The sequence below is a fragment of the Acinonyx jubatus genome, chromosome A2 (genome assembly GCF_027475565.1).
Source record: "Acinonyx jubatus isolate Ajub_Pintada_27869175 chromosome A2, VMU_Ajub_asm_v1.0, whole genome shotgun sequence".
In the NCBI taxonomy this organism is placed as follows: domain Eukaryota; kingdom Metazoa; phylum Chordata; class Mammalia; order Carnivora; family Felidae; genus Acinonyx; species Acinonyx jubatus.
In genome coordinates, this window is record NC_069383.1 from 33,442,606 (window position 1) to 33,469,116 (window position 26,511).

Here is a 26,511-nt window from a genome sequence, read left to right on the forward strand (position 1 = left end):
TGGACACTCAACCGACTGAGCCACCCAGGTGCCCCTGATGCCTGATGTTTAACTTGATGTTTAAGTGTGGACATTTGACATTTAAATGGAGCAATAGCGGCAAAAACAAAATAAAAACAAAATCAAAAACCTAGATTGGATGGCTTCTGTGAGTTCCTTCCCTGAGCCCTGCAACTGCATGATTTTCAAGCCTCTCAATATGTGCTCAAACATAAACTGATAAAGCCAAAAGGACAGTTTGTCCCTTTATCTGCCATCAGCTTGTTCTCCTTCTTCACTTCTGCCATGTCTAATCATTAATCCTATCCACTCAAATACTTCTGTCCACAGTCAGACCCTGACAGGCATATGTCTACTCTTTAGCCTGGCGCTTTACTTGGTCTCCTGTGGAAAAGCATTAATTTTTATGGTGACCCCAAGAATCTGTAATCTGATAAAGCTGAATGAGCCTCAGTTTTCTCCCATTATCTGCAGACTTGGCTATGATATGGCCCCACAGCATCTCTCATTCTTTATACTACAGCCAAGGGACAACTTTCTTCATAATTAACACAGCCTGACATTTATATGTAGTTTCCCACATCCCAAGAGCCCTTCCAATCAAGTTTCCCCAAGTCTTTTTTTTACTCTTAGCTTCGGAATCACCATCATTTGGGTGATTCATATGCCTGTCAATTAAAATGCTATCTCAAGTGCAGGTCAAGTTCTTTAGACAAGGAAAAGTTGAAAGCCATAACTATCTCCTAGTCCTACTCCCTCACTTTTGAGGATGGAGGACAGTGTCAGAGAGATCAGGATTCAAATTTTATCATTTTGTCTGCTACAAAACCTTGGTCAAATTATTTAACATTTGTGTCTGCTTATACTCAACAGCATAAAGCCACTGTTATATCTACCACTTAGAATTTCAATGAGAATTAAATGAAGTAAAATATGCAAAGTGCTTAATACCGGGCATAGAGGGATAACTCAATAAATGGATCTTTGATATAATTTATTCCTACCTAATTATCATCTCTTCTATACTTTCCCAAAAACATAGTTTTTTTACATGTAATCTATGAGCTAAGTCTTTTATTTACTATTCTAATTTCCTCCCCTGTTAGTTCTTGATTCTCACTTTTTAAAATTATGCCCTGGATGGCCTCTTTTTATAGCTATTTAATATATATGTGTAGAATGTAGGTAGAAGAGCATGTCTATATTCATGTTAATGGGGACACAGGGATCTACGTATAAATGTCAATACAACATAGAGCATTTTCTCCATTCTACCAACATTTTAAGAAAATTAAAGGAAGCATTTTCTCCACATAACCATCTTACCACTCTGAAAAACAAAAATAAAACCCAGAAATTTTCTCCATTGAAATAAACATTGCCCAGAGAGGCTACTTCAAGCAGACTGGGCATGTCCTGGCGAGAACAACTAAAAGACTAAACTGGTGGGCTTGGACTGTGACGACAGGTGCAGTTCCTGTGGCTGGAACTGGACTGAGATGGGAAGGCTTGTGCCAAGACGGCAGAGAGGCCGCTTGGAGTTCAGCAAGGGAGAGAGCTGGCCGGATGGGTATATGGGCATGAGACCAGAAGGGAAGAGTGAGAGGTAGGTGGCATAACAAACTCATTGTGGGCTTTCAACCTGTGAAATTAAGAACTAGCAGTGATACCTAGAAAAATACACACTGATTAGTCCTCATTTATTTTTTAAACACATTAGTGTAAAAGGCAGCAGCATTTGCCAAACACATTTTATTTTTGTGTATATCTGTTCAGTTAGATGACTTTTTCAGGGTATTTTTGTTTGTATTTACCCCTGTCCTCCTAAGACATCACACTGCATGACAGTTTCAGTCTCCAGCATAGGAATCCTGAGGTCCCCAAACAACCATGTCCCCAGGGGCATACCTGTACTTTCAGCGTTCACTGCCTGGCTCTCCTTCCATTGTTCAGGGGAAAGTCATTAGGTAATTGTCTCTCCTTGCCAGGAAACAAACCGCTAAGCACCTGATCCTTTACCTCAATGCTGCCTCTCCATGAACACACTTGGCAGAAAATAGTGGTTGAATAGGAACCTCAACCCTGGGTACATTTCAAGGACTAGCAAAGCTGAGTCCCCAAAGGCAGGATAACACTGATGCCAATAATCTCTAAAGCAGGAGCCTAAAGCTATCAAGAGCTATTTCCACATTGTAGTGACTTTGCCCTCAGGACAAACATTTTTGAGAAAGGCCTTTCAAAATTTTCAAACATCAGAGGTTTCCAGTGCTCAGTTTCACATCAGTCGGACATATCCTGTGCCTCCTGAGAATGCTGCAAGACAAATACACCCTGAGATGGTGCAGCAGTGATTGTCAGGTTTCAGCAGCTGCGCTCCACACACCAGGAGAAAGCCTCGCCAGCCTGGACCTGCAAAGGTGGTCACAGTCTACAGAAATCCCTTTACTTGTAAAAGTAAGCTGACGGGACTTCACCTCCCAGAGTTAAAAAGTTTGACTGCTTAGGCCCTGCTTACCAGAGTGAAAGGGGATAACCCACACTCTGGCAATCAGTTTGTAGCCCAATCCAGACCTGCTGTTTGTTCAGCGAGCTAGAAAAACAGCTGAGAACCTAACCAGAAGGTGGTGAAATGAGTGACAGACTGCCTGGGCTGAGATCCTGCTCTTCGCTATCTGTCAGCGATGTGACCTAAGGCAGGTTGCTGACTTGCCTGTTCTACCTCTTCGGCCTACACATTAGTAAAATGGAAACAACAGGAGCAATCTCCTCCTCATACAGTTGCGAAGAGCAAATGAATTAGCACGTATGTGCTTAGATCAGTGCCTGGCACACAGGAAGCACCACTTAAGTGGGTAACATTCTTAAGCAAACATCCCTGGGAGAGGAATACACAAACAAAAACCTACTTTGTGCATCAGAGTGAATTATTGGTTTCAGCATGAAACTGCTCTTCAAACTGTATCTAAAAGTTCACATTTTTCTGTTTAAACAAAAAATACTTCAAAGCTATTTTAGAAAGAAAATATTAAAATATTATTTTAAGTGTAAATAATTGTTAGATGAAGACTTATAATACTTCTCCTCTCCCCCCCAAAAATATACATGATAAAAGGTTGCCATGTTTTCAGCACATACTTATTAATCATTTATCAAGCATTTGAAAGCATTTTCCAAGTTTGAGGTTTCTTCAGTCCATTAAGAACATCAAGGTGGGAATCTGAGGACACAGCTTCTAGACCTGGCTTTGCCACAAACTAACATGAGTTAAGTAAATCACCTTACAGCTTTAAGAACAATTCTCTAGAGTGTCTGTTTTTCTCATGTCCCCAAGGAACAGAGAAGACCTCAGAGACACAGATAGGTGTGCAGACCTGCATTTAAGAGGTAAGAGGGTACAAATTACTATTCACACCTTATTTCAAACCAGTTCAAAGAGAAGTTTTAATATGCCTCCCTTCACCTTGGCTTGCTTGCTCTCTGCAGTCAGCACTGGACTTTCAGTGTGGACTTCCACTTATATAACCATGTTGGAGCAGCAACTGCTGGTGTCCTTCACATTCCTGGTCCAGTAATATCAACTTGAAGCATCTCATCCCTCGAGTCCAGACAACCCATGTGATACAGCAGAGCAAGAGTAACCTGAATATGCTCTGATCACAAAAAAATGCCCCCATACCACCACCATCTCTTTAAGCTCTTGGCAGGTTTCTGCCCTGCATATATTGCTCTACCTTTTTACTCTGGCTCCCTGTAAGCTCAAGCTTCTGAAACCTTCTACTGTTCTAGGTTCGCCTATGCATTTATTTGTTCCACATTTTTGTGCCCTTCTCTCCTAAAACTTATGTTTTCTTAGTGATCTTAACATCCACACTGTAGTGTCTTTCTTGTTCTTGTCTCCATAAAAATTAGTAATCACAGCATTATATGTAGACAAAAAAAATTCTAAAACCTCTTTTTCCTTAAAGATCATTTAATTATATTACCATGACTACAGTGAGTTAGATGGCCCTATTTAAGTCCACTGAAATTAAAAAAAAAAAAAAAAACTACTTCAGGTGTTATAACATCACATTTGTAACTATTTAGAGCATAAACTAATGGAACCAAAGAAATGATTATCATTGCTTTTGCCTACTGGAATTTTTGAAAGGAAGAAATAGGGAAATGTAACTTTTGATAAAGGGAAAAAAGCTTATAACTGCCACATCTACTTCAATCCATTTTTTAAAAAACTGGGCTCTATTTCTACTGATTTTGAGTATGGCCAATAATCCATTTTGAAAAGAATGATGAAAAACATTGTTTGTTGAACTGAGTCACGTGTATTTTATAGTATCTCAGATACTAGAATTTGACACAGAATTGTCTTCCTTTAATTTCCATTATATTTATATTTTGTTTTTCCCCTTCAACAAAAGCAATACAGGACTATTAAAATTTTCTTTTAAATATTTTAGAAATATGTAATGTGGGTAGTAAAAGGCCTCTATAAGTCCAACTACACAACATAAACACACATACAAGATAATCACTGTAAGTTGCAGGTATGTATTCTTCCAGAATTTTTGCCTGTACATATACTAACATACAAGTAATCAGCATGCTTTTAAATAGGAAGGATTCTACTACTTACCAAAATGAGCCCTGATATTAGTGAGGAAGTGCCTGTCAGGGCCACGTAGAACTTCGGTGTTAATGTGTTCAAAAACATGCTCACTAAAAAAAAAAAAAAAGAGGGAAAAAAATAAGGAATGCATAAGTATGTCAATAAAACAGACTTCCATTTTGCTTTTGTGGTGAAATCATTTGTTTCTGATGACAAAAATTCTTAGAATCATAACAAAGTCCTATTAAAATGGTTCAGCATTACAAAGGCCAGAATGCTAGGTGTCAAGGTATAGTTCCTGAAAGAAAAAAGCTACATACAAGAGAAAAGAGCAGCTTTTTAGTTTCTGCCTCCCAAAACTATCCTTGGGAATGGTTTTCATGGATTCACAACCACTGAGGAGTCAAATCAAAGCTGGTTACCAGGGGGCGCCTGAGGGGCTCAGTCAGTTAAGCGTCTAACTCTTGATTTTGGCTCAGGTCATGATCTCACAGTTTTTGAGATCGGGCTCTGTGCGGCTAGTGTACAGCCTGCTTGGGATTCTCTTTCTTTCTCTCTCTCTCTCTCTCTCTTTCTCTCTCTCTCTGCCCCTCCCCAGCTCGTGTATGCTCTCTCCCTCAAAATAAATAAATAAACATATTTAAAAAAAGTTGGTTACTAGACTGTCAGTCAGAAAGAAAAGATCCTTATATGTTTCATGAGACCCACACATTAGAGTTCTTGATGAACCAACAAGGAATATTTCAACCTAGAACAAATGGAAAATAAATACAGTTGATCCTTGACTGATATGGGGTCTTAGGGGCACAAACCCCCTACACAATTAAAAATCTGAATATAACTTTTGACTACCCCCAAAACTCTACCAATAGTCTACTACTGACCAAAGCCTTAGCAATAACATGCACAATTAACACACATTTTATAGGTCATATGTATTATATACTGTGTTCTTATAATAAAATAAGCTAGAGAAAAGGAAATGTTAAGAAAACCATAAGGAAAAAAATTACATTTACAGTGCTATACATATTTATCAGAAAAAATCCACATGTAAGTAGACCTGGGAGGTTCAACCCCGTGTTGTTCAAGGGTCAACAGTATATTGGCAGTTATTAAAGATTTTAAGACTATTGTTACTCCTAAGAAGGAAGGACAAATTGAGAAAGTTAGCATGAATTAGCAAAACTTTTTTCACCTAACTTAAAAAGGCTATTAGACTACTCATCAAAATAATTGGATCAATAAAAAGAAAGATAAAAAATAAGTCACTAAAAATGTGTAGTCGGGTACCTTCCTGACCAATTTCTGCCACTCTGTTCGTATGAACTATATTGTTGATCTGGCTGCCGACTTAATAAGGTTCACTTCCACATTTCATTATCATTTCTATTGAGATATTGCATGAAACTTTGATTATTACCAAAAAAACAACTGACCTAAAGAGCTTTTTGCATGCATATTCATATTCTTTACTGAACCTATTGTTGAAGGGGATCGCAGTGGCCTGATTTTAGAACGAAGGATATTAGAAATAGGACTTTGATATCATTAGGGGAAAAGGCTTTGGCATTTGCCAACAAGGCCCACATTTGCCCACAAGGCAAAGTCACCAACATGAACACGATCCCATGTTCACTCATTCAACAAATACTTCTCTCTGTTTATGAATGAAACTACGGACAAGGAATGGAAGCATGAATGAGATACATTTCTGACCCTCTAGAAGGCCACAGTCTAGGTGAGAAACAAACAGGTAACCAAGCAATTACCAAGTACACAGTCAAATCCTGAACACAAGATGTTATGAAAACACAGAAAAGGGATGCACTTTGCGCTGGGGGTTGGAAAGGTTGTGCAGGAGAATAATCGGGAGTCAACTAGACCAGAGCAGGAAGGAGGAGGGATAGAAGGGCAATGTCAGCAGAGGAAGGGGCTTGCTTGGAGGTGCTGAGAAAATATCACAGCCTTTCCAAATGGTTGCACAGGCTGAGGAAGTTAGGAGCTTGAACTGTCAACCCTTTACAGAGAAACAGATGTAGAAGGATGCACCAATTCCATCCTTCTTGACTACCAACCATCCTTCCCGGTGCTTCCTCTTAAATGAATTTTTTTGTTTGACTTGTGGGCTGTCAGTTGTAATCTCAAGAGTCTGAACTAACATAATGTGCTCAGTTGATAGTCACAATTTGACTAAGAGGATTCTTTTGGAGAAATAGAGAAAGGCACAGAAGAAGCAATCAGTCTGGGGCTGTAGGGGTACAGCTGAGTTAAGGGTGGGTTTGCTTGGCCATTAAAAAACCCAAAGACATAGTGATTTGTCCCTTCCTGAGCACATTAGTGGAAAAAGGAAGATTTTTTAAAAGAAAAAAATTAAACCAGGTCGAATTCTGAAGTGTCTAAAATTCTCAAAATTTCCATCCTTACACTATAAATGACCCCACATTCCCATCCATTTACTCATTCATTCATTCATTCATTCATTCATTCAGAGAATGTGCACACATGAGAGAGGAGCAAACGGAAAGAAAGCGAATCTTGAGCAGGCTCTAAACTCAGCATAGAGCCTGATGCAAGGCTCAATCCCATGACCCTGAGATCATGACCTGAGCCAAAATCAAGAGTCAGACACTCAACCAACTGAACCACCCAGGCAGCCCCTCCCCATTATTTGTTAAAAAGTCACCAAAACATAGTATTTGCTTTATTTTATAGCGATGAACTCTCATATCTCCATGATATACTTTTCAGTAGGTTTCCAGGGACAAAGTGAGTATAAAATTCTATGAAATCCATTTCTTCAAGAAAGAGAAAAGATGTTCCTGAATTAGAAGTGCTTTAGTAGCCCTGTTGTAAAGATTTTCTACTGAAAACACTGAATCCACTGTGGGCAAAAGACTCAATAGCTAACTGATCAGTGTAAAAAAAAAAAAACAATACATGAGTTTTCTAAAGAGATTAAACTAAACACTGTCCCCATTTGGTTTTACTTAAGATTATATAGCAGCAGTGATTAATAATTAAAAGGTACTTCTCTGTTATATCCAGTTGTAGAAAGCTACTAGAGTAGGGAAAGATAATGAAGTCATTAAAAGGAAGAGACACACATAGAGAAGTGAGAGAAGGAGAGGTGCTCACTTAAGAGAGCGGAAGGTGCTCATTTAAGAATCTATTAACCTCATAGTCTTATTGAACATCCTCACTCACATCACTAAGACCTGGCACTTGGCAATTCTGGGCACAAATATCAACACTTTTTAAAGTTAGTAACAAAGCACTTTCACATATTAGAGAGTTTAATTCTCATTTCAGCTCCATGAGGTCAATATTCTTATTCATGTTACTTCACAGCTGGATACGAGGAAAGCCCTGAACACCAGCAGTCCTGCCTCCCAAGCTCTGACTCGCGGCATCACAGGGGCAGGCAGATAATGCTGACAAGCATGAAAGAACAAAAGAGCAAATGGAAAGCCTTTCATTGTAAAAGGAGAAGAACTCTAAATAAATGATACTAAAAGATGGATGCTTTTAATACTGTATTTATTTTTACCTCTGACCTTTAAAGATAAGTTCCCTGTAATCTTATTACTGGTGTTTGCAGCACCAGGGGGGGAAGGCAGGTAGGCACACAGAGAGGAGAGTCTAGTTGAAGATTCCCTCGTTAATCTAGAAGGGCTGCACATTGCAGACCAGACCACCTTAAAACAAGGAACACCTTGCCTAGTTTCATCAGCAATGATGGCCACTAGCAATTATTTTTTAAGACGTATGAGGGCCTGATAAAGTACCTAAAAACTGGAGCAGGAAACTGTGGAGTTTATTCTTTGAAACGTAAATGGGATTCTCCTGAAATTTACAGACACATCACTGTCTCCTCTATACCAGCTGGGGCTAAGCAAAACAAATTCAAAAACAAACAGACTTCTAGCTTTGTGAAGAATAGATTCATATAATTTCAGTAATGTCTTATTTCAACCCAGAGACAACAATTAATAAATCAGAAGGCTTTTCATCTGATCCAGCAGAACACTCCCAACAGGTCACTGCTCAGAAACACCACATGAGTTACTCAGGGGCAGCACCTCAGGAACTGAATCGTGGAGCGTTCTGATGATGCTGAACTTCAACTCAGTACGGTCTTCTTATTTAATTAATGAGCAAATGGGAAGGAATGAAGCATGGCCCTGAGAAGAAACAAGGTAGGAAGGATGGGTCCATGGATTGAAAATTAAATGACCTAGGGGCGCCTGGCTGGCTCAGTGGGTAGAGCATGAGACTCTTGATCTCCAGGTTGTGAGTTTGAGCCCCACATTGAGCAAAGATATTACTTAATTAAAAAAAAATTGGGGTGCCTGGGAGCTCAGTCGATTAAGCGTTCAACTTCAGCTAAGGTCATGATCTCATGGCTCATGAGTTTGAGCCCCACATCTGTGCTGACAGGTCGGAGCCTGGAGCCTGCTTCAGATTCTGTGTCTCCCTCTCTCTCTGCCCCTCCCCTATGCACACGTTCTGTCTCTCAAAAATAAATAAATGTTAAAAAAAATCTTAAAAAAAACCTTTTTTTAAAGAAAATTAAATGACCTCTCTGGATCACAGAAGAGAAGAGATAATAGGTCAACTATGAGAAGCAAAGGATCACTCCTGTGAGCAGCGCTTACTCGGGAATCCTGTGGAATGGAGCCAACCACATTTCTGTCTCTCGGGACATTAATAGCCTTTCCTGAGATTCTTCAGAGCATGAGCAATCCCCAAACCACGCTCCTGGAAAAGACCTTCTGCAAAACAGAGTGAACACACAACCCTATGTTTGTCTCCTCAGACATACTTCACTTCACACAGAGAAGCCCAGGCGGGAGTGAAAAGGCTAAGGCAGCATCAAAGACTTGGAGGTACTGACTAGAAAGAACTGAATAAGCAGTGTGATAAAGTCTGTAACACCCAAAATTCTGGGTCTGTTTTATCCTGTGTCCCTTTTACTGCCTTTCTAAAATATGGCAAGTGAAATAGAAAAACTTGGAAAAGTTATAACAATCACAACCACTTATGTTAGAAATAAAGTCCCTAGGAAGAAAAGCTAAAGAAACGAAGTTTACTTAGGCTGGATGAAAAAAAATTGAAGAGATTTTAGGTAAAGCCATTATCCTTGGGAAAGACACCAGGGTTAGGAGACTTGGTCTGTAAATGAGAAATCCACTGTGATGTGGTGGCCCTCGGAAGGTCCCACACCCTCCGAGGGCTGCTCTGAGGCTCTGATGAAATGTGCATTCCCTCCTAACTTCAGCACAGACTCACTGGATGCCTCCCCGGGGCCAGATGCTGGGGAGCACTGCCCCTGCCGCCAATGGGCTCACAATCCAACGGGTGAAGGAGGCAAGGAAATGGATACACAAATATGAAAGAAATGAGAAATGGATACACAAACATCAGATTAGAAAAGGGGCTAAGAGATCAAGAAAAATTTCTGCCAAGAAAAATATTCCTGTCTGAGACTTGTAAGATAAATCAGGAGTTATCCATATGTTGCCTGTGGCTGCAGGGGTGAAGAGACAGTGAGAGGTAGAGCTGTAGGGCATTCTGCATGGAGTACTGCAGCTCAGGGGCTGGCAGGTGCATGCCCCTGGAAGGACAGGGAAAGGCAGCACAGGAGCCACAGACTTGCACATGTCTGCTGAGGCACCAGTGGGGAATTCCTGCTAAATGTGTGAAACTACTTTCTATAGTGCCTGCCATACAAACACACGGAATACTGACTGATGGATAGCAAATGGCTATTCTCAGAGAAGACAAATAAGAATGGGTCCAAATTGTATTTCTCAAACGTAAGGGTGTGCGCTGCCATTTGGTCTCCAAAATTATTTAGGGAGGACTTCTCACTAACAAATGTATGCAATGAGTAGATGTACAATACAGCCTAACTAAAAGGACACTTATGGAATAGGAGACTCTGGTTTGCTCACTTTTCTTAGTAAATAAAGGAACATTTATCTCAACGCAAGCACAAATCTTTACTTTTGAGGCTGTTTCATTGTCCATACAATAAGAATAATATCTAGCTTGTTACAGGGTTGTTGTGAGGATTAAATGTGTTAGTCTAGATAAAGTGCCTAACACAGCAAACCTCAGCAGATAATACGTATTGTTGCTGTTGTTAGTTATGTCTTATGTTACTCTTCTTTTGTGATGTGACGCCTTATACCGGTCCAGTTGTAGAAAGCAGAGGAAACTCAGTGGAACGTATTTGTGTAAAAGTAGTGCTGGCAGCAGTTCACCAGCACTTACTGTGCACCCCCTTCTATGTGCCGACCACTGGGGTACAGACCACAGCCCAGGAAGTAAACCACCTGCACCGTGATTTTGTCCTATGCGACACGTGGATGCCCTACAAAATAAATGAAGAACCAAGTAATGAAGGGTCCTTTCAACTGAAGTTTAGTTGCTGGAAGTGGAAATAAACTGGAGGGTGAGTTTGAAGGCAGCCATTTTGAAGGCAAAGAAATTATTGAATCCCCCAAGTCTACCATGTGACCCTAAATCTCTGATCTCCGCCTTTGTAGGTGCCGTGGGAACAATCAATTCAGCCATAGGCCACATGGAAACCTGCAATCTTGTTCCTTAGTTTCCTTCAAGTCCCCTTGTGGCTTAGTACATAAACTACTTTAAAGCCTAACCTATAACCCAAGCATGATAGTTTACAAATGTTTTAAATACAAAGAACAAATCATCAAGGCCACAATACCTTCCAAGCCCTGAGACAGGGACATCAAAATAAACCAGAAAATTGGCCATTTCATGCAAAGCAACATTTCTGAAACAGATTTTTCTTTTTAAGTAGGCTTCTCACCCAGCTCACTTGAACTCACAACCCTGAGATCAAGACCTGAGCTGAGATCAAGAGTGAGACACTTAACAGAATGAGCCACCCAGGCACCCTGCATAGCAACATTTCTGATTTAATTACAGAAAATACAATGTCCCATGTCTACATAAAGTGCATTAAGGTACATGCTAGTCTTTCAGAAGACTTCTATCAAACTGTTTTCTCAGACCTCAGACCTTACTCAGTGGGTTAGGGAACGCACTGGAATAGTTTAATCCATTGCTTGGATTTTTCTGTGTGAGAATAGGGTATATTCTCTTTTTCATTTTATTGTTCTTTCAACCCTGCTAACCCCTCTCTTCCCTCCTGTCAGATTCCATTAAGTAAAATTGCAACTTCACTTCTTTTCCTCATTTACCAAAGGACAAGAGTATGAAAAATGTAAACTTTAATAATCTAACTTGCACATATGCTAATTTTGAACAGATTTCCAGATCGCACAGCTTTTAAAATTAAAAAAAAAAACTTGCCCTTTTTCTCAGAATGACACTGTGATAGACAAACTCTAAAGTGACCCACAATGACCCCTACCTCCTGATGTTCATGTAACTCCCTTCCCCTGAATTGGGTGGACATATGACTTGCTTCTAGCAAAAAGATATGTAAGATGCTCTCTCAGTATCTCCTTGCCAGTGTAATGAAGAAAGTGTCCATGTTGAGAAGCCTATGTGGCAATGGACTATGAGCAGCCTCTAGGGGCTGAGGCCAACAGCCAATATGAAACTGAAGACCTCAGATCTACAACAGTGATTTCTGCCAATATCCTGAATTAACTCAGAAGTAGATTCTTCCTCAGCTGAGTTTGCAGATAAGATCACACCCTAACTGACACCTTGATAATAGCCTTGTAAGACCCAGCACAAAAACAAACAACCAAACAAAAAAACAAAGGATCCAGCACAAAAGTCCCAGCTAAGCTGTGCCTGTATTTCTGACCCACAGAAAGCATGTGATAATAAATGTATATTGTTTTAAGCTGCTATATTTGTCGTAATTTGTTAGGAAGCAGTATAAAACAGATAGAATCAAGTATAATTCATGAAAGTGGGGGTGCCTGGGTGGCTCAGGTGGTTAAGTGTCCAACTCTTGATTTCAGCTCAGGTCATGATCTCATGACTTGTGAGTTCAAGCCCTGCATCAGGCTCTGCACTGAGAACACAAAGCCTGCTTGGGATTCTCTCCCTCCCTCTCTCTGTCCCTCCCCCACTTGTACTCTTTCATTCTCAAAATAAAATAAATTCTAAAAGAATAATAATAATACTAGAGGCACCTGGGTGGCTCAGTCAGTTAAGCGTCCAACTTCCGCTCAGGTCATGATCTCACTATTGGTGGGTTCAAGCCCTGCGCTGACAGCTCAGAGCCTGGAGCCTGCTTCAGATTCTGTCCCCCTCTCTCTCTGCACCTCCCCCCTCGCACTATGTCTGTCTCTTGAAAATAAATAAATGCTTAAAAAATAAAAAATAAAATAATAATAATAATAGTAGTAGTAGTCCATGAAAGTGAAAATCAGTTTGGACATCTGATAACTGGGGCTAACTGCAGTATGCCCAGAAAGGGTGTTAAACATATGCCAATTCTATCTGCCCAAGAGCTTCTTTCTCAACCGTTCATAAATAAAATACAACTTCAACCTCTGTTGCCATGACAACATGTTATTCCACATGCTGATCTGTAATTGTCTTTGTAAATCCACTAGTATTAAAGTCAAAGCTGAGAGAATTTTTAATATGGAAATCAAGCCTCTCCATTTTACCCCAGTAAATGGACTTTCCTTTTTCTAGGCACACTTTAAATACACAACATTTTCATGTTCCCAAGAAATCTGTTTACATCTGGGCACAGCATCAGTTCAAGAGAAGACTAAACACACCGTGAGCACTTTTCCTCATTTGTTGCTTTTGCTGCTCCTCTCCTTGTCCTTCACCCCAGTCTCCTTGGGCTCTGATAACATCTCAAGTTTTTATGCATTATAATTCCCTTGATAAATTCTGTGGAATTCATCCTTGTGAGAAAAAGATATGGAAGTATAATTTTAGGCCCATTCCAAATGGCAAGAAATTCTCATAAATCATTCTGTCTACTCTATACCCTTGACGTTGCCTTGGCAACTTCACAGGTATACTATTTCTGCTTTACTGGGCATTTGGCTCTACTGAGGAAGTAGAGACGAGCACATTCCTTCTTTCTTTTCTCAGCCGTGATCTGGGAAACTATATCAGAGTGTTCAGTCTTCATGGCTCCTGGTCCTTGCTTCTGTCAAGTCACGAAGGACTGTCCAAAGCCCGGTCACATATAAACCTCAGTAGCCCTCAAGGGCGAGTGAAGCAAGATCTGATTATCTGTTTGCTTTTATTTACAAATAGGCTAATAATGAGGAACTATACACTGGTCAGGAACAGGAGAGTGGCTAGTTATAAGTCTTATAACTTTAGCCATTTAAAATATGTTTTAATTTAGGTTGAAGATCATCTTATGAACCTTGCTGTTTCTTTTTTTTTTTTTCTTTAATGTTTATTTATTTTTGAGAGACAGAGAGCGCAGTGGGAGAGGGGTACAGAAAGAGATTTGAACACAGAATCCGAAGCAGGTTCCAGGCTCTGAGCTGTCAGCACAAAGCCCGATGCAGGGCTCAAACCCACGAACCGCGAGACCATGACCTGCACCAAAGTCAGATGCTCTACCGACTGAGCCCCCCCAGGCGTCCTGAATCTTTCTGTTTCTTATAAAGTATTTACCATAAGGAAGAAAAAAGATATCTGCCTCTAGGGGAGCAACACTTGCTCAGTTATACTTCAAAAGACAGAAGCCCTGCAGAGACATGGCTCTCCAGGCCCCGGGCACCTCTAATCAGGAAGCATTCACTGTGCATTCTCAATCCACCCCCCCATCCACCCCTCCCCCCAGGGCAACCGCCACAGAGCCTGGTCCGTGGAGATATAACCGCCTATATTCTTGCTCAGCAAGTGCTCTGTATTAATACCAGCTAGGCCATTAATTTATCCAAAATGTAATTAACTTACAAAAAGTGCAAGACATTGAACCAGACACTGGAGTTGGTAAATGAAATGATATAATGAAACTGATGCTCCCCTTGAGAAGGTAAAATACGATGCCCACACAAATAACACAGGACGGAATATGAAACATCAGAAGAGAGGTACAGATAAAATCTAGAGGAAGAAAATATTACTTCTAGTCAGAAGGATCAGAGAAACTTAATAAATGAGATGTCCTTCCTTCTGGGCTTTGAAAGAAGAATAAGCTTTTATCATGAGATTGGAGAGAAGTAAAGAGACAGTACAGATGCCGCGTGGATATGAGAGCATACACAAAAGAATTGGGTTGGAGTAGTATAGGTAGGATGAAGAGCGGCAGTGGGAGATTATGCTGGCTCAACTGCCAGGTCGAGAAAATCAACCTTTTGATAGAGACAGTGAGAAAATAGTCACTGAACAGCCATGTGAATAAGACACATGTAGAAGTCATGAAGTGATGTGGGAAATGTACAGCTCAGACACTAACCTTAGAGGGGAGCTCCTGCGATACCACCACGGTGGGAGGTTGGGCATATCAGATTTGCAGAGGTAAATTCAACAGTATGTGGGTCTTAACAATGTGACATAAAGGGCGAGACTCTGGAGAATGTCGGCAAAGTGGGGCCAAAGTCAAACTGCAAGTGATTAAAGACAGTGAGTGGTAAGGAATTATGGCAGCAAGGACAGGCTACTTCTACAGGAAGTCTGGCAGGAAAGAGAAGAAAAGAATGTATCATTAAGTGTGACTTAAATTAAAAGAAAATATAAAGGGCGTCTGGGTGGCTCAGGCAGTTAAGCCTCCCCCTCTAGATTTTGCCTCAGGTTGTGATCTTAGGTTCGTGAGATGGAGCCCCATGTGGTGCTCCACACTGACCGTGCAGAGCCTGCTTGGGATTGTCTGTCTCTCTCTTTGTCCCTTCACTTGAGCCTGCACATGCTCTCTCTCTCAAAATAAATAAACATTGAAAAAAGAAAGAAAATATAAATAGCACTGTACGAGCTAGTAAGTGAGTTAAGAATAACATTTAAGCCTTTATTCCACTGCAACAAGATCCACCCTAAGAAATCCAATACTGGCTCATTCTTATACCTCACTTTTAAAGACGTAAGATTACTCTTTGGAAATGTGTTTACTTTCCCAGAGATTCTTCTTTTTATGTAGATCTTAAAGAATAATTAGAGGGAATTATGGCACCTTAAGTGACATCATTTTGAACCTGACAGTTTATGAATATGTATATTCCTGTTTTATCAGGTGCGATTAAATACAAAATAAAAATAAATCTATTTTCTATTCTATTGATTCTGATTTTTGCACTTTCTGTTAATTTACTTGCTTTGTTTTGAAACCTTCTGCTAACATATAGCTGAAGAGTTTGCCTCAACGGAAGCCAATAGTTTGAGCCAAAGAAGCAACTCTAAGCCATGGGGCAGTAAAATTCAAATCTAATTTTAAGTTAGGTTTTTATATTTTCATGACATTCTCCAAAAGTTTAATGACTAATTTACTTCTCTTTTGAGTGAAAAGCTGTCCCACAACAGATGGTCTGCTGGAAGCTGTATTAAGGCTGTCTCTTTCTAGGTGAGGATGCCTTACCAACAGAGATAAGAAGCCACAGGGGAAACCATTAGACAGACCAATATTTTAAGTATTCAGCTGCTCCAACGGCCTGATTGTTCAAAGGCTGGCTTCATTATTTTCAGTTCCAGTAGCTAGACTTGGCTTTGCATTTGCATCAAATGACTGGTTACTATTCCAGAGGGCACCTAAAATTATCTCCCCAGGTCCAGGACTGGCAGCAAATTATAAGTGGTAAATCACAAATGCACCCAGCTCTAAGTAAGGTCTATAGGTGACAGTAAATAGAAACTGACAGTAAATAGAAATAAGAAATTTTCTTATAATGTATGAAAAGATGCATCTAACTTCCAGATGCCCTGTGTCATCCCTAATACAAATGCTCCCAAACCCTTAAAATGGCCTTTCTCTCCCTCCCTTTTGAATCTATTCTTACTATCTCAAATAGTTTTCAGACATTGTCACCACTCACTGTGAATGACCCATTCATATGTAATTTTTTTTTTAAATTAGCAAATGTCTAATGCACAGATCCTTAGAGCAATTTATCTCCAGTTGGATCATACCAAGGTTAATGAGGTCAATGTTCTGGGTCTGATCTGAGTCAGTCAACCTCATACCAAGAAATCCTGTCCACAAACTCAGAAGGCACTTCTGACTAGCTGTATTACAAACGGTATTACCACTCAAAGGCCAACCATCGTGATACCATAAAAACACATACATTTTAAAAGAAAAAAGTGGATTAATTTTCAAGGTTGTTTGCCCATAACATTCTAAAAAATATAGAAAAAAAATTTTTAAATGCCACGCCCCCCAACCCAGCACTGACAAAAGGAAACAAAAAGAAAAACTAGCACACGCAGCACACTGCTAATGAAAACAGCAAAGGCAGTTTCTCTTGGGAATAATTTGCTAAGATAAAATAATGCTAATTGACAGATGTAGAGACTACAGCATAAAAAAATACATAACATGACTATTCAGTAAGAAAGTACAGTAAGTGATTTGCAAAAGCACCACCTTCAATATCATTTAGATCATTATCTGCAAAATGTCCAACATCATCATTATAGGGACAAAAAAAGTCTTATCAAGCCATACTTTTAAACACTTGTTTCAGTTCAACAAATACTGTGGAGAGGGCTACTACATATCAGGCACTAGTCTGGGTGTTTAGTGCATATTTGTATTTTTATTTATTTTTAATGTTTATTTATGAGAGAGAGAGCAAGAGTGAAGGAAGGGCAGAGAGAGAGCGAGACACAGAATCCAAAGTAGGTTCTAGGCTCTGAGCTGTCAGCACAGAGCCTGATGTGGGGCTGGAACTAATGAACCATAAAGAACCCGAGCCGAAGCTGGACCCTTAACTGACCGAACCACCCAGGAGCCCCTAATGCATGTTTTTAATCATTTGATTCCCACCACAGCCCTGCAAAGTTGACTACCCTCATTTTATACAGATGAAACTGAAGCTTATTGAGGTTAAATGATTCACCTAAGGACACACCCCTATTAACGGCTGAACCTTAACTTGAACACAATTCTACCTGATCCCAAAGCCTATGCTCTTTCTCCTTGGGGACATACCATTCTTTTAGATAACTGACCCTACATTTGGGGAGACAAAACAAAGAGAAATGTCTACACTTCAGATTTGCTTTTTGAGATTTCCAGAGTTCACTGCCTCTTCTGAAATGGCAATCTGGTGCTGGCTTCAAAGCCAGGCCTCATGGCTGGGCTTAGGGAGCCCTCTGGGATCTGAGAGCAAGAGGCTGCCCCAAACCACAGCCTCAGTCTAGGGCATGCAGGCCTAGCAATGATTTCCTCCTGAGTTGAGGGTGAGGGGAGGATGGTGGCTGATTGCTGAGCCATTCATTACCACACAAACCTCATGTTAAATAACTGACTCTCCCTCAAGGCTATTATTAGCAATGAAGGATGATGTCTGCACATTCTGATGCATTCTATTCAGTATTCTATTTTATTCTGTATCTTGTTCCTTTATCTTACTATGGGTCAAGATAAAATCAGGGCCAGATATTTTATACAGAAAGAGACAGCACTGTCTAATGTCTAAAATCAAAGTATTCAGGCCTATGATACATATACTATTATCCTAGCCTTAGTGAGGATTAATTGGAGTGGCAGGCTCCTAGGGCTATGTTGGACACCAAATAACAGCTTTTCATACAGTAGCTATTACAGTTAATGTATCTACAAAACTTTGGTTCTATTCTAATAATATAATTACTGTTCTAATCAACACTTGAAGTAGTATCCTTTCATATTTTCAAGTTATAATTATTTTTTCTTTCACTTTGAAACAAAATAACTAATATATTTTCTCCTCCTACAGTCAGGTCTGCTAAAACAAAAAAGAAATTTAAAGCATCCTAAAGTCACCATACCCTTTGTTATACTTGTTACTAAGCATCCCATAAATCCTGTGTTTGGCTCTTTTTCACTTTAAATTTATTTGGTGTGATATACACAGTCCTAAACATTCAATGGATATAAAACCCAGGGACATAAAGAAGAATGTATTAAAACATATACCACAGTCTTCCCTTGCACAAATGTGGTGATTATACATTTAACTACAGGATTTGAATACCAAAACACAGAATGATTAAATCTAGAAGATTATCTATATAAATTAAAAGCCTTAAATTTTGTGGAATTTTCTAACTGACTTGCTAACATCATCCTAAAACTATGATGAAACCCTGTGCATTCACTTGTCCATTCTAGAAGGTTTATACATGTGAATTTAGCACATTTCTGTTATTTTTAAATCACCACACATCTAGGAACTTATCCTAAGGAGATAAAAATGGATTTTTATATATATTTATTCTTCAGGATATTTGGCAAAATATATTTATAAATATATTATTTTAAAAGCAAAAAACCCAAAACACTAAATATCTAAGAAAATGGTTAAATACTATATGCCATTATGAAAGAACAGTATGCAGCCATTAAAAATCACACTATAGGGGGTCACCTGGGTGGCTCAGTCAGTTGAGCATCCAACTTTGGCTCAGGTCACAATATCATGGTTTGTGAGTTTGAGTCCTGCGTTGGACTCTGTGCTGATGGCTCGGGCCTGGAGCCTGCTTTGGATTCTGAGTCTCCCTCTCTCTGCCCCTCCCCTGCTCATGCTCTGTCTCTCTCTCTCTCTCTCTCTCTCTCAAAAATAAATAAATAAACAAACAAACAAACAAACAAACATTTTTTTTCTTCTGGTTTTTTATTTTATTTATTTATTTATTTTTTTAATCTTTATTTTTTTTTCAGTATATGAAATTTATTGTCAAATTAGTTTCCATACAACACCCAGTGCTCATCCCAAAAGGTGCCCTCCTCAATACCCATCACCCACCCTCCCCTCCCTCACACCCCCCATCAACCCTCAGTTTGTTCTCAGTTTTTAAGAGTCTCTTATGCTTTGGCTCTCTCCCACTCTAACCTCTCTTTTTTTTTTCCTCCCCCTCCCCCATGGGTTTCTGTTAAGTTTCTCAGGATCCACATAAGAGTGAACACATATGGTATCTGTCTTTCTCTGTATGGCTTATTTCACTTAGCATCACACTCTCCAGTTCCATCCACGTTGCTACAAAGGGCCATATTTCATTCTTTCTCGTTGCCCTGTAGTACTCCGTTGTGTATATAAACCACAATTTCTTTCTCCATTCATCAGTAGATGGACATTTAGGCACTTTCCATAATGTGGCTATTGTTGAGAGTGCTGCTATAAACATTGGGGTACAAGTGCCCCTATGCATCAGTACTCCTGTATCCCTTGGGTAAATTCCTAGCAGTGCTATTGCTGGGTCACAGGGTAGATCTATGTTTAATTTTCTGAGGAACCTCCACACTGTTTTCCAGAGTGGCTGCACCAATTTGCATTCCCACCAACAGTGCAAGAGGGTTCCCATTTCTCCACATCCTCTCCAGCATCTATAGTCTCCTGATTTGTTCATTTTGGCCACTCTGACTGGCGTGAGGTGATATCTGAGGGTGGTTTTGATTTGTATTTCCCTGATGAGGAGCGACGTTGAGCATCTTTTCATGTGCCTGTTGGCCATCCAGATGTCTTCTTTAGAGAAGTGTCTATTCATGTTTTCTGCCCATTTCTTCACTGGGTTATTTGTTTTTCAGGTGTGGAGTTTGGTGAGCTCTTTATAGATTTTGGATACTAGCCCTTTGTCCGATATGTCATCTGCAAATATCTTTTCCCATTCCATTGGTTGCCTTTTAGTTTTGTTGGTTGTTTCCTTCGCTGTGCAGAAGCTTTTTATCTTCATAAGGTCCCAGTAATTCATTTTTGCTTTTAATTCCCTTGCCTTTGGGGATGTGTCGAGTAAGAGATTGCTACGGCTGAGGTCAGAGAGGTCTTTTCCTGCTTTCTCCTCTTGGGTTTTGATGGTTTTGTGTCTCACATTCAGGTCCTTTATCCATTTTGAGTTTATTTTTGTGAATGGTGTGAGAAAGTGGTCTAGTTTCAACCTTCTGCATGTTGCTGTCCAGTTCTCCCAGCACCATTTGTTAAAGAGACTGTCTTTTTTCCATTGGATGTTCTTTCCTGCTTTGTCAAAGATTAGTTGGCCATACGTTTGTGGGTCTAGTTCTGGGGTTTCTATTCTCTTCCATTGCTCTATGTGTCTGTTTTTGTGCCAATACCATGCTGTCTTGATGATTACAGCTTTGTAGTAGAGGCTAAAGTCTGGGATTGTGATGCTTCCTGCTTGGGTCTTCTTCAAAATTACTTTGGCTATTTGGGGCCTTTTGTGATTCCATATGAATTTTAGGATTGCTTGTTCTAGTTTCGAGAAGAATGCTGGTGCAATTTTGATTGGGATTGCATTGAATGTGTAGATAGCTTTGGGTAGTATTGACATTTTGACAATATTTATTCTTCCAATCCATGAGCAGGGAATGTCTTTCCATTTCTTTATATCTTCTTCAATTACCTTTATAAGCTTTCTATAGTTTTCAGCATACAGATCTGTTACATCTTTGGTTAGGTTTATTCCTAGGTATTTTATGCTTCTTGGTGCAATTGTGAAGGGGATCAGTTTCTTTATTTGTCTTTCTGTTGCTTCATTGTTAGTGTATAAGAATGCAACTGACTTCTGTACATTGATTTTGTATCCTGCAACTTTGCTGAATTCATGTATCAGTTCTAGCAGACTTTTGGTGGAGTCTATTGGGTTCTCCATGTATAGTATCATGTCATCTGCAAAACATGAAAGCTTGACTTCATCTTTGCCATTTTGGATGCTTTTGATTTCCTTTTGTTGTCTGCTGATGCTAGAACTTCCAACACTATGTTAAACAACAACGGTGAGAGTGGACATCCCTGTCGTGTTCCTGATCTCAGGGAAAAAGCTCTCAGTTTTTCCCCATTGAGGATGATGTTAGCTGTGGGCTTTTCATAAATGGCTTTTATGGTGTTTAAGTATGTTCCTTCTATCCCGACTTTCTCAAGGGTTTTTATTAAGAAAGGATGCTGGATTTTGTCAAAGGCCTTTTCTGCATCGATTGACAGGATCATATGGTTCTTATCTTTTCTTTTATTAATGTGGTGTATCACGTTGATTGATTTGCAAATGTTGAACCAGCCCTGCATCCCAGGAATGAATCCCACTTGATCATGGTGAATAATTCTTTTTATATGCTGTTGAATTCGATTTGCTAGTATCTTATTGAGAATTTTTGCATCCATATTCATCAGGGATATTGGCCTGTAGTTCTCTTTTTTTACTGGGTCTGTGTCTGGTTTAGGAGTCAAAGTCATACTGGCTTCATAGAATGAGTCTGAAAGTTTTCCTTCCCTTTCTATTTCTTGGAATAGTTTGAGAAGGATAGGTATTATCTCTGCTTTAAACGTCTGGTAGAACTCCCCTGGGAAGCCATCTGGTCCTGGACTCTTATTTGTTGGGAGATTTTTGATAACTGATTCAATTTCTTCGCTGGTTATGGGTCTGTTCAAGCTTTCTATTTCCTCCTGATTGAGTTTTGGAAGAGTGTGGGTGTTTAGGAATTTGTCCATTTCTTCCAGGTTGTCCAATTTGTTGGCATATAATTTTTCATAGTATTCCCTGATAATTGTTTGTATCTCTGAGGGATTGGTTGTAATCATTCCATTTTCATTCATGATTTTATCTATTTGGGTCATCTCCCTTTTCTTTTTGAGAAGCCTGGCTAGAGGTTTGTCAATTTTGTTTATTTTTTCAAAAAACCAACTCTTGGTTTCATTGATCTGCTCTATAGTTTTTGTAGATTCTATATTGTTTATTTCTGCTCTGATCTTTATTATTTCTCTTCTTCTGCTGGGTTTAGGCTGCCTTTACTGTTCTGCTTCTATTTCCTTTAGGTGTGCTGTTAGATTTTGTATTTGGGATTTTTCTTGTTTCTTGAGATAGGCCTGGATTGCAATGTATTTTCCTCTCAGGACTGCCTTTGCTGCATCCCAAAGCGTTTGGATTAATAATAATAATAAATAATAATAACAAATAATAATTTAAATAAATTTAAATAATAATAAATTAAATAAAATAAAATTAAATAAATTTAAATAATAATAAATAAATAACAAACAAACAAACGAATTTTTTAAAAAATTTAAAAAAAAATACCACTATAGGGGCACCTGGGTGGCTCAGGTTGAACATCTGACTCTCGATTTGGGCTCAGGTCATGATACCAGGGTCAGGGGATCAAGCACCATATTGGGCTCTGGGTGGCTCCTGGGTGGGCACCCAGGTGGCTCAGGTTGAACATCTGACTCTCGATTTGGGCTCAGGTCATGATACCAGGGTCAGGGGATCAAGCACCATATTGGGCTCTGGGTGGCTCCTGGGTGGGCACCCAGGTGGCTCAGGTTGAACATCTGACTCTCGATTTGGGCTCAGGTCATGATACCAGGGTCAGGGGATCAAGCACCATATTGGGCTCTGTGCTAAGTATGGAGCCTGCTTAAGATTCTCTTTCTCTCCCTCTGCCCCTCTCCCCTACTCATTGTCTCTCTAAAATAAAAAAATAAAAATCACATTATAATGACACAAAAAATGATCACATTTTAGTATAAGTAGTAGATTATATAACTATTAATAGTTTGACATCTTTTATTAAAAAATTCATAGATTACATATTTACTATCTATGTAGGTACAGTTTCTAAATACAGAAAGAAACATGGAGGATACAAAGCAAACATTCCAATAGTGCTCACCTTTGAATGGGAGAATTACAAGCGATTTTATTTTTTTGTCTTCACTGTAGACTTGAAATTTTCTACTAATTTTTTCTTAAATTCCTTTATTTTGAGAGAGAGAGAGCACAAGCAGGGGAGAGGCAGAGAGAGAAGGAGAAAGAGAGAATCACAAGCAGGCAACATCAGCACAGAGCCCAACATGGGGCTCAAAATCATGAACCACAAGATCATGCCTTGAGATAAAATCAAGAGTTGGATGCTTAACTGACTGAACCACTGAGGTGCCCCTGCAATGTCATTTTTTTAATCAGGGGGGATAAAATATTTTCAAAGCATGATATAAAACTAGAAATCATAAAATAATAATCTTTGAAGGTGGGATTACATGGAACTTTCATTTTACACTTTTTACATTCTCTACAGTCTGAAATCTTTTACACATCTGAGTATTATTCTGGTAACCAATCAACATATATACAGATTTAAAAACAGGGTGCTTGTGTGGCTCAAGTCAGTTAAGCATCTGACCTCAGCTCAGGTCATGCATGATCTTAAGGTTCCAGAATTGGAGCCCCACATCAGGCTCTGTGCAGACAGCTCAGAGCCTGTAGTCTGCTTCGGATTCTGTGTCTCCTTCTCTCTGTCCTTTCCCGGCTTGCACTCGGTCTCTCTCTCAAAAGTAAATAAACATTAAAATAAATTTTAAAAACAACCAATACATCTGTTTTTTATTTCAAAGAATGAGACATTTTCTAAAGCAGCAACTTAGGAGAATTTTTAGAAGAATATTTCAATTTATTTTGGTTTAAAATGAGATATTTAAGGATAAGTTGACAGATTAATTGCAACAAGAGCAACAAAACTCTCTTATCTTTAAGAAGTTTTCTAGGGGCGCCTGGGTGGCGCAGTTGGTTAAGCGTCCAACTTCAGCCAGGTCACGATCTCTCGGTCCGTGAGTTCAAGCCCCGCGTCAGGCTCTGGGCTGATGGCTCGTAGCCTGGAGCCTGTTTCCGATTCTGTGTCTCCCTCTCTCTCTGCCCCTCCCCCGTTCGTGCTCTGTCTCTCTCTGTCCCAAAAATAAATAAAAACGTCGAAAAAAAAATAAAAAAAAAAAGAAGTTTTCTAGGAAAAATAAACAGGAAAAGTTACATATGTTTATATGTATCTGAATTCCAGTTTCAGAAAGATGGTATATGAGGACAATGATTTCTTTTCAAATTTGTATTTAAATTCTAGTTAGTCAATTCATAATGTAATATTGTTTTCAGGAGTAGAATTTAGTGATTCATCACTTACATATAACACCCAGTGCTCATCACAGATTTTTGACGTTTACAATGCTACAGTCTTAGTACAGTCAAAATCTTGTATGGAATTGCTTATTTCAGTACATTTATGACTGTATATGGATAACACTCAGATTAACTTAAAAGACTGTTCCTAAGCCCAAGAAGGAGAGCCATTTAAGAAGCTAGCAACTTTGGGGGCGCTTGGGTGGCTCAGTCGCTTAAGCGTCTGACTTCAGCTCAGGTCATGACCTCACGGTGAGTTCGAGCCCCATGTTGGGCTCTGTGCCGACAGCTTGGAGCCTGGACCCTGCTTCGGATTCTGTCTCCCTCTCTCTCTGCCCCTCCCCTGCTCATGCTCTGTCTCTCTCTCTCTCTCTCTCTCTCTCTCTCTCTCTCTCAAAAATAAATAAACCTAAAAAAAAAAGGCCAGCAAGTCTGATTTACTATGCACAGTCTGCATGGAGCTGTGCCACCCACCCAAGCACTAGCACCATCCTGCAGTATCACAGTGGGCTGGTGACATGATTTAATTGCTGAGCTACAGCTAATTATAAGGCAAATGAAACACTAAGAAAGAATTCACCCCAACCAATTAACTAACAGAATGGACATTAATTGTCTTAGAATACCCTGCATATGCTAATTCAAACTTTATCACCCATAAAGGCATTCATACAACCATGACCCTTTGTTGTTACAGTCTTTTCCATGCTTTATAACAGTAGGAATGACCCTGATGCAGAGCATCCTTCTTGGCATTCAGCTTTTCCAGATGGGCATGAATTTCAGTGCTTCACCATGGGCTTTAAGCAGCATTGTTTAAATAATGTAAATTACTGCATGGTAATAAGTTGATAATAGCATAATTCCATTAGAAAGAATAAAAGTAATATGATGACTTGGATTCACAATGCTTATATAATAACCCAATAAGTGCAATTAATCTGTGTCACCAGATGGCTAGATTAATTAACACATCTAATCAGCAATGCTCCTAAAACTAAGGTTGTAAAAAGAATGATTACAGTTCTTGAAATTCTTATCTTTTCTACTCTACCATTAAATTGTTGAAATGCCAAGTTGTACCTTCTCAACATCAAGGAGCTACAAACTATGCTTGGATTCTATGTCAGTGTTGTATAAAACCATTACATAAACATACTGCAACTAAAAGTTCTTCCTTCTGTCCCTCCATTCCTTATAGCTAAAGTGGAACACTTCTTCCTAGAAAAGATCTGGAGATCAGATTTGCTTTCTCTTGAGCCAAAAGCTTAATGTCTCTCTGAGCTAATTCTTCTCATCAATAAATTGAAGCATTTGGACCCTAAGGGTCATTTTCAATTCTAAGACAAATGACAAATCTCTAATGACAAATCCAGCAAACAGTTTAAGCTATAAACTACAAACTTTGCAACACATATCCCAAAGGACTCATTTCACTAATAAAGAGTTCCCAGAACTTCTGCCATGGAGCAAAGTAAAATTGTCACCATGATGAGTTCAATGGACATTACAAAGCTTATTCAAAAAAAAAATTATAAACCTTTAAACTATGGGTTCTTATATCCTTAAGAAACATGAAGGATACTAGTCAGTATAATTTTTTTGAATAGAATGTATTTGAATAGATTTGCAATGTGTTTTACAGTAATTACTTTCATCTTTATTTTTCATGAAAATCCTTAAGAAGAGGTAAGAATTATTTTCACCAGCGTGCCTGGGTGGCTCAGTCGGGTAAGCATTCAACTCTTGGTTTTGGCTCAGGTCATGATCTCATGGTTCATGAGATTAAGCCCGTGTTGGGCCCTGCACTGACAGCGCAGAGCCTGCTTGGGATTCTCTCCCCGACCCTCCCCTGCTCATGCTCTCTCTCTCTCTCTCGCAATATAAATAAATAAACT

At 39.4% G+C, this 26,511-nt stretch overlaps 1 protein-coding gene across 11 annotated transcripts in view; it reads right to left on the reverse strand.

The window, feature by feature from the left end:
- ST7 (suppression of tumorigenicity 7) overlaps nucleotides 1–26,511 on the reverse strand; it is a 247,719-nt gene that overhangs the window by 114,076 nt on the left and 107,132 nt on the right. For 9 of the 11 annotated variants that reach the window (XR_008296703.1, XR_003425965.2, XM_027075326.2 and 6 more), the window contains exon 2: nucleotides 4,634–4,716. Coding sequence is in view for 9 of the 11 variants with exons in the window: in XM_027075326.2 (XP_026931127.1) it covers nucleotides 4,634–4,716 (83 nt within the window). In the remaining 2 variants the exon portion in view is untranslated. Of the gene's footprint in view, nucleotides 1–4,633; nucleotides 4,717–9,264; nucleotides 12,656–13,353; nucleotides 14,242–26,511 lie in introns of those variants that run through there. The other 2 variants (XM_053218173.1, XM_053218175.1) reach the window with 2 other exon arrangements.